This window comes from Pleurodeles waltl, chromosome 1_1 (assembly GCF_031143425.1).
Source record: "Pleurodeles waltl isolate 20211129_DDA chromosome 1_1, aPleWal1.hap1.20221129, whole genome shotgun sequence".
Lineage (NCBI taxonomy): Eukaryota > Metazoa > Chordata > Amphibia > Caudata > Salamandridae > Pleurodeles > Pleurodeles waltl.
In genome coordinates, this window is record NC_090436.1 from 131796166 (window position 1) to 131812850 (window position 16685).

Sequence of the window (16685 nt, forward strand, 5' to 3'; positions counted from 1 at the left end):
CTACTCCTGCTGAGAGAACACTACATTCTCTCGATGTAAAGAGAGTTTTAAAATTTTACTTAGATAGAACAAAATCATTGCGCAAGTCACAACAGCTGTTAATTAACTATGGCCCAGTTCGAACAGGTCTGGCCACCTCTAAACAATCCTTATCCAGGTGGATTGTCTCATGTATCTTATTCTGTTATCAGTTAGCAAATAAATCCCTCGATGGCAGGCCTAAGGCCCATTCCACTAGGGGCAAAGCAGCAACTGCTGCTTTGATGAGAAACATTCTGTTAGCAGAAATCTGCAAAGCGGCTACATGGAGATCTGTCCACACCTTTACTAAGCATTACTGTCTTGATTCGGATGCTAGGACAGATGCTCAAGTTGGACAGGCCTCTCTTAAGAATCTCTTTGCGTGATTTATTATTTCTTTATTGTTCTGTCTACTCCACTGCTGTTATTGGGATGGGCTTGCAAATCTATTCAGTGCTTATGACTATACATGGAAATCCCCTACGAGAGAAGGAATAGTTTCTTACCTATAACTCCAGTTCTCTCGTAGGGGTATTTCCATGATAGTCATAAGCAACCCTCCCTCCTCCCCGGTGGAGTTGACATGATAATAACTATAATAATAATATTAATAATGAAAGATATATTCAGACTTCTTCACGTCACATTACAAGCCTACAAAAAGAACTGAGGCAACTGCCTTTTGCTATGCATGATGGGATACAGGAAGACTTTCTCTTCTTAAAGGCACAGCTCTATTTACATTCTGTATAATGGCAGCCTATGGGCTACACTGCCCTGCATTGTTTCATCCTTATTTTAAAGTTGTAAAAAGGTTTATGAGAGATGTTTTCTACTTCATCTTTAGAATAAACATGTTTTTAAATGTATATCTATACTACAGTATCCTTTTTTCAACCAAAAGAATGAACAATTTGGCCTTTGTAGCCTTTCCTCTAGGCTGCACATTGACATTCTTAAGTGACTTTGCAGGCCTTCCTCAAGAAAGGCGAACATCTACACTTAAGAACACACTTCAGAACAGTGCTACGGGGTCCCCGCAGATGTGCGGAAGTATTCAGTGCTTATGACTATCATGGAAATACCCCTACGAGAGAACTGGAGTTACAGGTAAGAAACTATTCCTTATCTATTATAAGGTAAGGATTCAGTGACTAGAAGTCTCTATAAGATAAATAAGTTACTTACCTTCAGTAATGCCTTATCTGATAGAGACTATCTAGCAGCAGATTCCTTACCGGCCTACCCATCTTCTCCGCTCTGCGAACGGATTTCTAAGGACAGGGCTGCTTCCCTTTCAGGGCCCTAGTTTTCCACACTTGTAGTCAGTGTTCTTTGTGGATCTGCGCTCCTGATGTGGAAAGTCGTGAAAAGAAACTGACGTCAATACGCTAAGGTGGCACCTATATAGGCACCGCACACGTCACTTCCAGCATGGACGACGCCACGCGGATCCCATAAATACCACCTACCGGCGCACAGGGGTACTGCTCACAAAATAAATTCAGATCCAGTCAAACACTTGGGTATAATTCTAAGGTAAGGAATCCAGATAGATAGAGTCCCTACCAGATAAGGTGTTATCAAACATAGGAAACTTGTTCATCAGGAATTATGTTGTTTTATTGGTATCGCAGGGGGGCACTAGAGGGCAAGCAGTATGTTATGAAAATCCGTAACATGGTTAAAGAGTCACCATGTTTGGTGCTGAGGGCATATTCTTGATCAGAACACTAAGTTAAACAGACAGAGTGTTGCAAAGGTCATCCACGCAGCATTCATTTTTAATTTCCTGATTTTAAATCAGCATTTTATAGTTAGGCATGTGGTCTGTAATGCTCTACAAATCCAAGGGTTCATATAACAAGAATTTCTGAAATTATGTAGAAGGATAAATTCTTGTTTTTTGGTTCACCATGGACTCTCGCAAAAGGACACTGTCCAGTTTCCCCGCCTACGTTAATGGTAAAGTAATGGTGCCCTCTTCTAGTAGTCCATTATGCTTTGCTTGGGCATATTTAGGACCCCCTTTAATGAGGCACTAAACCTCACCAACACCGGGCTCCTTTGGTGCCCTCCACTCATGAGCTTTGACTCAAAATGGGAACCGGAAGGACAGCCTACCACAAACCTTTAGCAGAGTAAACCTAGCAGTTGGTGCACCGCATTAGTGGCATCATTATGCCTGGGACGTAAACACAAAATAACATGTAAAAACTCAACACAATACAAACAACACATATAGATATAATAATGTGAAGTTCCAAATTTAATGAGAAATGGTGTGATGACCAAGACTAAATCAGGGACCACAGCCAAGAACAGGGTGATATAGTAATGCAAATCAATGGAACCAGAACAATCCAAGGCTTTCCAATTTCCAGCTTTCACGAAAAAAACAAGTCGAAAACAACCAGTATGCTGAATCACAAATCTTGCATCTTGCTCCGATCCGCTGCAGTGTCAAAGTATTGTCCCTCAGCTAAAGCATCGTCATCACTAGCCCCAGATCAATTGGAGGATGAAGAGTCTCAATGGAAACTAGTGATTGCACTGTAGGAGGCTGGCTGGGTTTGTAGTGGGTACCTAAGGTACTTACACATTATACCAGGTCCAGTTATCCCTCATTATTGAAATGTAGTCAATGTCTAGAAGCCAGGCTCTCTAGGGGTAGTGTGGATGAGCAGCCAAGGCCTAACTAGGAGACATGCAAAGCTCATTCATGTCTCCTAGTTACTTACACAGTAGTCACACACATGAAAGAAAATACTTAGCCTTACAAAAATAAAGGTACTTTATTTTGGTGACACAAATGCTAAAAATACCTTAGAGACTATACTCCCTCAGGAGGTAAGTAATATACACAGTATATACACCAGAATGCAGATATAGCTGTAAAAACAGTTACAAAACAGTGCAAATAGTGAAAATCACAATAGTTAGAAATGGGCCTAGGAGGAACACAAACCATATACTAAGAAAGTGGACTGCGAAAGTCGGTTTCCCACCTAAGCAAGTGTAGTGTGTAGAGGGGCGCTGGGAGTATTAGAAAACACCAAAGGTAAGTAATAGAACCCACCCCAGAGCCCAGGAAAGCAGGAGTAACTCACAGTAAGTTTCCTAGAACACACAAGAACACGTGATAGAAGATTTTGCAAGAACCAGGACAGACTGCAAGACACCAACAATGGATTCGTGGAAGGATGCCAACAAACCTTGGCAACTGCAAAACACGCAGTGCACTGGGTACTCTCTTGCATGGGGAGGTAAGCTTTTACCTCCACCAAAGTTGGACAGTTGGAATTCAGGACCATCAGGACCACTTCAGTCCACTACCCGTGTTGCTGGATCCACGCACTTCTTCAGGAGAGGGACCCAAGCCACCGGTCGCTGCAGAGGGGTGCCTGCTGAATCAGGGAAGTGACTCCACTCCAAGTGAGATTCCATCATTCTTCTGGTGCAGGCTGAAGACAGGCATTCCTCGGAGGATGCACGACCTGGAAACAGTTGCAGTTGCTATCAGGAGCTGAAGATACAATGTTGCAGAAGTAATCTTTGCTTCTTTGTTGCAGTTTGTAGAGTTCCTAGAAGGTGCAGATGCAGTTTCGTCGGTAGAAAGTGAAGTAAAGGATGCAGAGGATTGCTGCTGGAGTCTTGCAAACGGAATCTGAGGGAACACCCAGAGGGGAGACCCTAAATAGCCCTGAAAGGGGGATTGGTCAGCTACACAGGTAAGCACCGATCAGGAGAGGGCTCTGATGTCACCTGCTGGCACTGGCCACTCAGATGCTCCCAAAGTGCTCTCCCAACTTGGAATCCAAGATGGCAAAACCCAGGGACACAATGAAGAAGCTTTGAGCACCACCTCTGGGGTGGTGATGGACAGGGGAGTGGTCACTCCCCTTTCCTTTGTCCAGTTTCGCGCCAGAGCAGGGACTGGGGGTCTCTGAACTGATGTAGTCTGGATTTTGCAAGGAGGGCACCATCTGTGCCATTCAAAGCATTTCCAGAGGCTCTGGGAGGCAACCCCTACCATGCCTGTAACACCTATTTTCAAGGGGAGAGAGGGTAACATCCCTCTCCCAAAGGAAATCCTTTGTTCTGCCTTCCTGGGCTTGAGCTGCTCAAGCAACAGGAGGGCAGAAACCTGTCTGTGGGGTGGCAGCAGCTGGGGCTGCCTGGAAAACTTCAGAATTCTGTAATGGCAGTACTGGGGGTCTTCTAAGGAGCCCCTGAAGTTCATGGAATCATACAACCAATGCTTGCAAACATGGCCATAATCGGAGATACAGTACCTAGGTAGTGACCTATGTCCAGTGTACGCGTAGAATGGCGTCTCCGCACTCATGAAGTCTGGGGAAATGGTCTTAGACGACTTGGGGGCACCTGTGCTAGTGCAGGGGTGCCCTCACACACACACACACACAGGTACTCTGCATCTAGCCTTCTAGGTTGGAAGGCCTGACACATAGGTGACTTATAAGTGACATGGTGCATGCACCATTTGACACAGGCTGCAATGGCAGCCCTGTAGAAGCCTTTGCATGAGCTCCCTATGGGTGGCACAAGATATGCTGCAGACCATAGGGATCCCCTGGAGCCCCAATGCCCTGGGTGCCTAAGTACCATATACTAGGGACTTATAAGTGGTGACCAGTATGCCAAATTTAGGGGAAATACTGGGTTACCAGTATACAGTGACAAAATTTAGAGAAGAGAGAGAATAAGCACTGGGGTCCTGGTTAGCAGGATCCCACTGAGACAGTCAAACACACTGATAGGCAGAAATTGGGGGTAACAAGCCAAAAGGAGGGTACTTTCCTACATGTACTCACAGTGAAAGATAGGCCAACACGAAATAAAATCTGAAAAGCAACTCATAAAAGGACCAACTTGGAGCAACTATGGTGTCTACCTAGGGGTGGAGCAAGGTACTTCAGCCACTAAAAGCCCCTGCTCTCACCCTCTAGAATTTCTTCTCAGCAGTAGTACTTTGCTGCTAACATCGGCTTGGCACATCTAAATGTGCCCCGGCTTCATGACCACCAGTCCAGCTTTAATAAATTCCTCTCTGGAAGAACGACTATGAGCAAAGTGACTTTGTATGGATGAAACAATTTCTATCATATAGTTAGAAATCTCTTCAGCCCCTGAGCATGGTTCATTTACACTCCGCTATGGACATTTATCTGCCACTATAGAATTTATTTGCTCCAGGAATAAGGCTTTGTTGCAGAGTCTGAACACTAAACATGACTAGGGAGTGAAAGCTGTTTTTATCTTGTTTTTGGTTGTATTAGTGATAACGTTTGATTTTGTGCGTCCAGACTTTCAGCTGTTTATCCTTTGAACAGCATGCATTGGTGGTTTTTATTTGTTACCCCTTACAGGTTTGAGTCCTGCAATTGACTAGGATATCAAAGCCAGCGACTCTTTGGCAAACTTTTAGCTGCCCATCATTTCGCACTCATCTGTCTTGCTCATCCCTGCCCTTACATTGTGAGGTTGACCTTGTTACATATTGTTACCTAAAAACAAATACACAGTTTCTAAATTAGGCTCAACCTCCTAGCTATGAATCATAATCAGGGATTCTGCCATACTACCTAAATTACAAAGCATGTCTAAAGTCCTATGGTCAAACCAACTGGGCAGGGACGGTAAGGATCTAGACTGTGACGAGGCAGACTAGGACTCTGAGTAATGAATATAAATTTAGGTAATCGGGCATCTACCAACAATTGGGTTTAGGTGCTTTGAAACCTTTCATATAATGGGTAGATCTATGTGCTCTCTCCTACACACGTGTCTTGTCAATGTCACCTTCCTTAGAAAAAAAACACTCTTGGTAGAGTGGCGCCTTGTGAAGGGCCAATAACTCATGGTTAGGATCAGAAGAACAGAATTAATGTGTTAAGAACAGTGAGCAGAGTATTTGGGTGGAGCCTAGTTCTCGAGTTCTGAACAACAAGATGACATCGAAGTGCCTATACTGTGATAGAAGTAGCAAACTTGAGCAGCCGCCTAGGAAGACTTCAGAGTGTGGTTTGTTAAAAGTTCTGGCAACTGAGTCGCGCAGTAAACTCTAAGGTCAAGGTCCAAGTCACCAGACCCACAGTCCAGACACATCATGTGGCAGAGGTGGGGTGTAGTGTTGTGTTTATACTGGACAGTGACCCAGCCAGGTATTTACTCTGTACTCGAAATACCAATCCAGAGAAGCACAAAGAGGCTGCTTGCAATCACCAGAATACATTCCGCCTCGTTAATATTCATGAGGTGGAACTTGGATCTGCCCCTCGGGTATGACTGCAATGCAGACATGGAGACGAGTAATGTACAGCAGACATATTTCACAATGTGCAAAAGTTGCAATCACTATGCCTCAGTGGTAAATTGCGAAAGGGTCATGGGCAGCGGGCAGGGCCCACCAGGCTGCAGTCTGTTTACCAAGATGTCGCCGGATGTGCCACACTGCATCCATCCACGGACAGGTACGGACGGCCTTGGACTGTCAGAAGCCTCTCAGTGCCGCGCGACTGCAGTAGGCGTATGGACGTACCGATACGTCTGTTTATGAACTGCAAGCGGTACGGAGCGCCCCTCTGCCTCACTAGTTTCGCTTGATATTTAAAATCACTTGCAATGAAAATACTGACACTTGAAAAAGTAATTCGAAGACTTCGTACTTTAGAGTTTTACATTTTGCGTACACTGAGCCTGCCATATTCTCCAACACAGGTTTTGCAGATTTTGAACATCTGGCCCCTTGTTCTGATCGAATCTGCATTCTAAAGAAGAGAAGACCACCAGGTAGTGACAGACACATGAAGAGGGGGGATTGAAACAGCTGTATAGAACTGCTGGCTCGTGTCATGGAAGCCGCTGTGGGGCGAATCCGACTGTCCTTGCCGTGGGATTATCCATACTGTTTGCTGTGGGCACATAACATTCAGAAGAAATGTAAGAAATAGAAACCAGGGTGCATCCGAAGGGTTTATTCTCTTTTCTGGGACTTATTTATTTACATAAATGTTTACTTAGCGCGGATCTCATCATAGTGTGATGAAAGACTTTACATAGACATCGTCGTGAAGCAGGTATGTACGCTCAAAAACAGAGTTCAATAGGTAAAATGACTTCTATTGGAAGCGGAAGTTCCTTGCTGCTGATCGTGCCAGGCCATGTAACAACAGGGTGTCTGCTTCCTACAAATGCTTTCAAAGTGAGAAATTAGTTGATAATAATCAGTCTTCTGAAACATCGACACCCAAAATTACATCTTTTAAGCGCTTACTTGAATTGTTCTATTGTTTTTGGGGTGCTTAGTACTTTTCGTGCAGTCTGGATTTCTAGTATTTTGACAACGAGTCGGTTTGATATTGATGCGAGGTGTTCAGGTGTTTTGTATCTATACATTAGAGGGGTGATTTATGCTTCTTTTAGTTTTGTCCGGGAGGTGTTGATAACAGGCGAGGGAGGGGGCAGTCTTCATTGTTTCAGGATGAGTGGCAGATGTGATGACTGGATCTATGGAGGTTTGTCAGACAAGGGGCGATTGGCACTGAGAATCTTTGCAAGGCATGGGAGGATTTGAGTGGAGGAAGCTTGCAAGGAATATGAAAATGGTGGCCAGGACGCTTGTCAGATATACGAGGACTGGAGATGAGGACATTTTCTGAGTGGGCTTCCTTCTCTAAGATTCCTGATGACTTCTGGTAGATACTTGTTGCGTGTCAGAGGGTTACTACCAGTATCTCGGGCGGGTCGGGATTGGGTGAAATGGAGAAATATCCAGGAAATGGACTCTTGTCTTGTAAGTGATGGACTGTTAGGAGATCAGTGGCTTATGAAGCAGGTCTTTTGAAGGGTTTAATATTCTAGAATCTGTAGAATTACTACATTACAAATTTGTAACCAACTGCCTTTAAATCTTGCTTGGATGGATGGATGAATGTGACAAATGTGTTGATGAATTAGATGGATGAATACAACTGCAATAAGATGCAGAGACGGCAGTACTGCATCACTAAGGGTAGACTAACCATGAAAACTGGCAGGGTTTCTTTGCGGTCAATTTTGAGAAAAGTGACAAACACATTCGCCATGTGCCTGGTGTCCCAAATCTTACATGCACTAGCTATCTTGCTGTTCTTGCGAATCTTTTAGACCCTCACTGGTCCTTATGTGTTTGTTTCTAACTGCATGTCAACACAGTTTAATACATAATTGTCTCATATACAAGAAACAGAAGGAATACAGGCTGCCTTTGATACGGTTGACCATGACGCCCTAACTCAAAGACTCCATGAAGCCGGCATACAAGGGATTGCTCTCGACTGGATTACTTCCTATCTTTAAAAAAGAGCAAATATCATCCACTTGCCCCCCTTCTCGTCCGAACCCTACCTCACAAAAGCAGGGGTCCCCCAAGGGTCAATCATCTCACCTTTGCTTTTCAACATCTACATGATATCTTTACCAGAACTGATCAATGATTTCCATCTCACATGCTACAACTATGCAGATGACACACAAATACTACTTAAATTAGAAGACCCCAAAAACATTGAAAACTCACAAATCTTCAGTTGCCCCAGAGCCGTTGATCAGTGGATGACCTGGAGCCATCTCAAACTAAAATACCTCCAAAACAGAAATACTCATATGTGGTGACTGGAAAAGTTATGACCCTCTGTGCGTCTGGCCTGACGATCTCGGACCACCTCCTCAATTATCCAAGGAAGTTAAAAACCTAGGAATCACCATGGATTCCAAGTTAACTATGAATGCCCAAGTAGACAAATTAGCACGCACAAGCTTCATCACCTTAAAGACTTTACGACGCATCTTCCCCCACCTCGGATTTCCACACAAGGTGCAAGCTACCATCTCACTTGTACTATCCAAACTGGATTATGCCAATAGCCTCTACCATTGATCATTTCTATCTGTTATGAAAAAACTACAACGTATCCAGAATTCCACAGCCAGGCTACTACTGCATATAAAGCCGCAAGCCCACATCTCCCCTGCCTTGAGAGCACTACACTGGTTACCCGTTGCCAGAAGATGCACTTTCAAGCTGCTTTGTATCACCCACAAAGCTATACATGGAACAGAACCGCTTTTTTATCAGAAAGAAAATGACCAAATACATCCAACAAAGAACCCTCCGCTCAAGACTGGCACCCCGCCTTAGAACACCACCATACAAGAAAAAGACTATAGATGGTACATCCTTCTCCGTCCAAGCAGCCAAACTATGGAATTCATTACCCCCAACTATAAGAGCCACAGATAACTTTCTTGTCTTCAGAAAACTACTCAAGAGTTGGCTCTTTCCTTCATAACTACCTTTTTCAAACAACTATGAACTGCATATGCCTATGTGGATAAATATTTTTTTCAGATTATATGTATATTTCTATTTATTTATAGTTTCTTTGGAAAATATGTATTGCTACTATGTCATAACAATAAAATACACACACAATCTTTAAACCTGTCTGACTAAGTATTTTTTTACCCATGATTCTAATTATGTATTGTATGTGCATATGTGTGTGTATATATATATATATATACATATATATATATATATATATATGTATGTGTATATGTTGTTTCTGTGCTTGGCATGTTCGTGGAGCATTGCATGGCTCCTGTTTTTTTTTTTGGGTTGTTATACTAGATGTCTATGAATTCCTGCTCTCATCTTATCACACTTATCTACTCATCACTCTTATGTCATGTCTCTATCAAACTATCCTCCATTCTCACTCTGACTCATCCCAAATCCCTTCTACCACTTTCATCTCCTAAATATCTCTGCCTAAGCTCTTCCCTCCACATCTAACTCACCAAACCTCACTCTACCTCTGTGACCTCCCACTCAACCCTACTAAATTCTCCTGCATTCATCTCACCCTGCTACTATGCTCTCCCTAACCCTTCCACATACTCTTCCCCCTCCACCCCCCTTTACTCATCCCAAACCTTTGGGTTGAGTAAATGAAGGATATACTCCCAATTAACACCTCTGGATTTATTTCCTCCTCCACCCCTCCATTACTCCAGTCTAACTAACAAACTCTCATATCCGCGGCTCAAATTAACTCATAATAATACTAAAACTGTACTCATTATTTAACGATACTAATCCATCGCTAATTCTTGTTGGGTTCCGGAGTAGCGTGCTACTCATCGAAAAGCGCTTCGACGCCTCGTCAGGGGTAGTAAGCGCTATATAAATACGATTACAATTACACTACTGTGGCAACAATAAACTTTTACGTTGACTTGGAACTGGCTATTAGTTCAGCCCCAGGCATTGCCATCAAGTTTACCTCCATTTTTTTAATCTCTCCTACATCGAGTCCAGCCACAGTGAATCTTTCCACGGAGCCAGGCGCAAATCCCTTCTTTCCGGGAGGGAGATCCATCCACAGCCTGGCTGTCTGTATTTTCTGAGGGCCCATGATGATGATGTAGGCCCGACTCTCAGTTCCGCCATCTCGATCCAGTCCAGTGGTGATGGTGACGTGGTAAGGAATCACTGAAAAGAGACAGGAATCCAATAGTACACAACATTAAACAGATGGCACAATTAACAGCCTTCTCATTTAATTATTCAGTCCTATTTGTTGTTCAGTGAATCACCAGGCAGAGACGCTTATTATTAGCAGAGAATACATCATTCCATAGTGGTACAAAGAAGTGAGGCATCTTTGGCTTGAAAACATTAGGATGCAGGGAGGTCATACTGTTATTTATGTTTGTCACAAATCTGGAAGCCCATGTCAGGGCCCTTCACACTGACAGAACACAAGTAACCCAGCATGGGGATTTAAAATGGATCTACAGCAGTGGTCTTCAAACTTTTTAATGACGCGCCCCCCCAGTTGAAAAATAAAAATCACTGGGCCCCCCTCAGAATTTTTCACAATTATTTTAGAAAGATGGTAATGTTTAAATAGGTATAAACCTATTTAAACATTGCAGTTAAGTACTGTTACCTTTTTAAAACTGCAATAACATGCTTCTGCTTAAAACAAAGGCATGTTATCTGCATAATATTTCTTTTGGCCAGAGTTTGGCGCCCCCCCTGGCATCACTTGAGGCCCCCCAAGGGGGGCCCGCCCCCCAGTTTGAAGACCTCTGATCTACAGCGATACAAAGCTTTTTGAAACAGCCAGCTTCATTGAAAGGCATACAAGTATTGAGGGAGTTAAGAACCTCAATACTGAGCGGCACCAAGTTCCTGGGTAAGGCACAGGGAACGTCCCTACAGCTATTCTGCTAAGTTAGTACACTTCAAAATTGGCATTTGCAGAAGATGGTACAGGCCACCTGTGGACAGTCAGTCGGGACAGTGGCAGAGTCCGTGATTGGCTTAGGAACTGGGAGTTGCTTGTTTTGATAGATACTGCTATTTTAGAAGCTCTGAAAGCAGCCAAGCTGTGACTGGGCAGTGCTCCCATCAGCCTTGCAGAATATCTGCACGTGGGAGTCAGCATCAGAAAATAATGTAGGCACTACTTCCCCGAGCAAGCATGATTCTCCCACATGCCAATGAGAATGGCAGAGTGAGGCCTGCAACACACGGAACAATCACCCTGCTGCCTTCAGTAAGCTGCACGATGATTGGCCAATATGTTGTAGTCTCTGCGCTCAGTTACACTGCAACTGTGACTGTGGAGCCCGTCTCAAAGGAGGAAGACACAGCAAGTCCTGCTTTGGCGTTGTTGCTGGAGTATCCTCAGTCTTTGGACTCGCGGGCACTACTAAGAGAGAAGTAAAAAAAAAACAGAAGGTAGCATTACTGAAAAGGGGAGATGGCTGTGCCGGAGGAAGAAGAGGCAGTACTAGCCAGGCGGCTAAGATTCTGTTGAGTGGTTGATTGATTTGTCATATTTAAAATGCGCTCACTAGAATTAAATCTCTTTGCAATCGGTAATTTTGTGGGCAAGGTTTCAGTGCAAATGTGTGGCCGTGTACGTGGGCCTTTCTGTGTGCGTTTTTCTTTGTGCACCTAGTGGCCATCACTTGAATCAAAATTCATAGGGTAGTTATCACCCTTGTTATTTGATTTACCTCTTACGTGGCCCCACCAAAAAATAAAAAACAGCTTCTTTGGTATGAGATTGTTCTCGATTCAGTTTTGTGGACCAGATGGGAATTATGGTGGCCATCACATTAGGTCGCCTTTATTGGCTTATTGCGGGACTTCTACGCATTAAGTTGGACATGGCAGAGATTGCCCTTCCAAGTGACCTATTGCGGCTTAGTAGGCATTACTGTAAGGTGGTTTGAGGAGGCCAGGCTGGTTGATTTGCTTGCTCTATAAAATTTTGGTCCAATGTTTATGGCATGCTATTTTAAATGTTCACAAGCAGCCAATAAAGTTTTTTTTGGATCAGATGTGTTTATCGCAGCACGAAAATAATGGGATATTTAATTAGTGTGCCTTCAGAACAGCCTGTAAAACGAATAACATTTTATCCAATATGTATGAAAAATGGTACATCAACATGTTATGTTATAATATATTTATTTATAGGCAGTGACATACGCCAAAGCTTCTTGGCGCTAGAAATATAGTTGCAGCTAACTACCTTTGGCTTGAGGTGATTACAGATCGAAAAGCCAAGTTTTTGATAGATGAGTGAATGCAACAATATTCTGTTCCAAGCCAAGAGCGAGAGGAAGGCTTCTCCACTGTCTAGTGGTTGGAATAGTAAAAGCGAGATTGCCAAAGGAAATAGTACGTGTTCCAGTGACAACAAGTGCGGAAAAAACACAGCAGATCTCAGATTACAAAAATGATGATGTATAATGATTCTTTTGATTAAGAAAGCAGGGGTTTTGGAAAAACAGCCTTACACAGAGTCGTCACAAATGTAAAGATGACCTTAGATATGATAGGAAGCCAATGCAGAGATATCAAGAATAGAGTAAAATGTGCACATCGAGTAGTTTTGAGCACCTGGCTGGCTGCAGAGTTTTGGACATGATGAAGCAGATGAAGACATTTTTTAGGGCATGCTAGATAGATTGCACGGGCATAGTCCAGCTTCGATTAAACCAGAGCATTTACTACCAGAATATGGTAGGTGGAATGTAAGGCAAAATACTTCTTAGTTCTGTGCTGAAGGAAACTAATCTTGTCAACTCTGGCAACTTGAGGTTCTGAAGAAAGTGAATAAAGTTACAAACTAAGGGCCTGATTTAGATCTTGATGGTATTATCCAGCGGGCCCAAGTACTCCGTCAAGCAGACGGCAGTCTGACCAGCTGTGAGGCTGGTGGGTTCCTGTTGCCCATCTTTAGATGTTACAGTTCTACAGGCGGTGTACTGGCAGTGGATTGCTGATGGAGGGAGGACACTGGATGACCCAATAGACATCATACAATGGCAGTGGCTATTAAATAGAGGTAAGTCACGCGCACACACTATACATTAGCCATATGTACCCCTGCACAACACAGAACATACACACTAGCAGTCATTGACAGTCAAACACAACAAGTACAAGCCAAAAACACACATTGCAATAGATCCATGACACAACATACATGCACTATTGACATTACACCCACACAGGACGTAATCATGACAACTAACACTACACATTCATCTACACACACACACAAACTGACACAATATCACAACTACACACATCACAACAGGGACCACCACACAACAAGCACACTCACCTGAATATCACACACAGCAACACAACACACCCCCAAACATTACAACAGCAGATCCACATGGAAGTGGCACACAATCTGACATAACCACATCATCCACTACACCTCCCTCCACCTCACCCAGCCAATCCAATTGCACACATACACAGACATACTGACTCACATACACAACTGGTAGCACAACAGTACAGGTACATGTCCCTTTGCAATGTGCACACATGGACATATTTGACAAGTGCGATTGTGACATTATTGTGGTGCGAGTATTCATTTGGCAATGAATACTGACACCATAAAATGTACAGTTGTGTTTGTGTGTGATATGTGTATTGTACCAGTGTGTCCCCATCCATGTCTTACACAATTGTGTTCCCGACATATACATGTCACAGTAATGTCAAAAAATCACTGTGACATATATATGAATGTAGTGGTCCCGAGTCCATGTGCAGCGACCCCACAAGGTACACAGGCAATGTGATTCCCTATTTTCGAGTCCGGCAATGGAGGGGTCGTGTTTCCTCCATGGCCCAGTGGCAGGTTGTGTCCTGTCTTGTCCAGACAAAAACAGAAGTGGATTCGGGAAAAAAAAGTCGGTTTTTACCTCATCCCCTCCAATCTGCCAACTCAAATGTGGAGGTTGAACTGTCACAGCTGGCTTGGCAGTAAGACACATCCAAATCTGCTCGGCGGTCAGAGTGGCTGGAATCCTGCTGTAAGCCACTGTTTCGAATGGTGCCGTCAGGTGGATGAGGATTCCTGGTGGAGACGGGGGGACGTGTGTGGTCTGTTGCCTATGGAGCCGGTAACATCTAATTCGGGAGAGCGGACTGCCAAACCGGTGGATGGGTTTTCCATAGAAAAACAGACGGTGGAACTGTTACTGACAAGATCTAAATCAGGCCCTTAGTTGCAAACTACTTTGGCCGAAATGGGAGAAGGACCAATAGTGCGAGGACAAGAAGTCAGTTGCCAGATGGTAAGGGTAGGAGGAACCAACAGAATTGCCTATTTCACTGGATTCAGCCACAATAAATTGACTGACATCTACCAATGGACGGCAGACAGAACCCTAGTCAGAACAGCATGATTACGTCCAGATGAGTACAGTGCTATAACACGAGGAAGAAAATTCAGCTGGTTGTGTTAACGTAGGTTACGTTGCAAAGCATGCCTAATAGAGCTATACAGTAGAAAGGTACCTGAGTGCAGACCAGTGGCTTCCATCAGTGTGTCATGAGTGTGAAGGGTGCCGTCAGAGTAGAGATCCCCTAGGGTATATATTCCTACTTCATGCCAGGCAGCTAGATCCGCAGATGTTGTGGTACATGCGCCGCACGGTGTCCCTAATAGGGGCATAGCTGGCGCTTAGGGTGTGATGTCCCTGGTTAGGTAACAGCACTTACGGTAGCAGTGGTATGCTAGTTTCAGTAATATGGGTGCTGGTGTGAGTGATTTATTACAGGGATGGAATAAATGAAGCAATTTACAACGTGACAACGCTGGAAGGTCAGTGGCCATGTCCACCAGTTGTTGTGACGAGAACCAATGGGCCACCCACTGTAGTTGCGCAGCCAGATAGTAATGTTCCAAATTCGGCAGCGACAAACCTCCCAGATTTAGTGGGAGATAAAGTCTAGATAGGGCTACCGTATGGCAGGAGGTGTTCCAGATTAAATTACAGCTCTCTCGCTCCATAGATCGGAAAAAGGAAGCAGGGACATATAGAGGTAAGTTCACAAAATAATATAAGAGCCTCTGCAACACTATCATTTTAACAAGGGCTACCCTGCCCATGACTGTCAGCGGCAGCGTCTTCCAGAATGCCATCTGCAGACGCAGGTTCGACTCAGCACATGTCAGATTTCCATCAAACACATCACTATCTGCACGATATACCTGTATGCCAAGATATCTGAAGGTGCTGGATTGCCACGTTAGGCCAGGGGCTATCGATGTGAGGTCTGTGGCAGGCACAGCAGACGACAACGGGAAAACACAAGACTTGGCCCAGTTTACTCGCAAGCCAGAAATCTTCGCATGCACGTTGAATAATGGTATTATATCACTGGGGAACTCCACCACATCCCTAATGTACAATAGAAGGCTGTCTGCATATAAAGAGGCGGCATGGTTTCCTTCACCCAGTGGTATACCCCAGGAGCACCCTGTCTTGCGGAGTGTGGCAGCCAGCAGCTCTACAGCCAAAGTGAAGAGCAGAGGAGATAAAGGACACCGCTGTCATGTGCCTCTTCTGATAAAAATTGAGGGCGACATGAGGCGCCCCGTTTTGGATTGAGCTGATGGGAGCATTTATAGCAATTTCACCAGTTCTGTAAAACGCAGGCCAAAGCCATATTTGGGAAAAACTGAAAAAAAGTAAGGCCATTCCAGCGGGTCAAATGGGCCAGACTCTATATAAGGGATGCCAGCCCAGCTCCACGTGCTCACTATTCAGAGGTCCCAGTGCAGAGCAGCAGCAACTTCCTGAGCTCCTGTTCCGGAGGCCTACTTTGATCTTCCAGGCCTTGCCCTTCCTTGTATTGGTGATCCTTGATGAGGGCGGTAAGACAGAGGTCGGGCTGGGCCCCCGATCCCGTTTTCAAAGGCATTCGAGTTATTGGGCCTAATTTCCATGTTGAGAGATTTTACATTGTGTTTGTGAATGTGCTCTTGTTTTTTCTGGCATTTACATTTTGATATTCGAATCGGCAAGATGCGCAATTCATTTCTCGTGTTTAACTCTTGATATTCATTGTGCGCTACCATTTCATGGCATTTACGTGATGGTATTCGAATCAGCAAGACGCGCGATTCATTCCTTGTGTTTAACTCTTGATACTCATTGTGCGCAACAATTTCATGGCATTTACATGGTGGCATTCGAATCGGCAAGACACACGATTCATTCTTTGTGTTTAACTCTTGATACGCATTGTGTGCAACCAT

The 16685-nt window shown here is 44.1% G+C and overlaps 1 protein-coding gene across 1 annotated transcript in view; it reads right to left on the reverse strand.

Moving 5' to 3' along the window:
- The window catches only part of LOXHD1 (lipoxygenase homology PLAT domains 1), a 929469-nt gene that overhangs the window by 187457 nt on the left and 725327 nt on the right, over positions 1 to 16685 (reverse strand). Inside the window, exon 38 of the mRNA XM_069218871.1 lies at positions 10371 to 10579. Coding sequence (XP_069074972.1) covers positions 10371 to 10579 — 209 coding nt within the window. The remainder of the gene's footprint in view (positions 1 to 10370; positions 10580 to 16685) is intronic.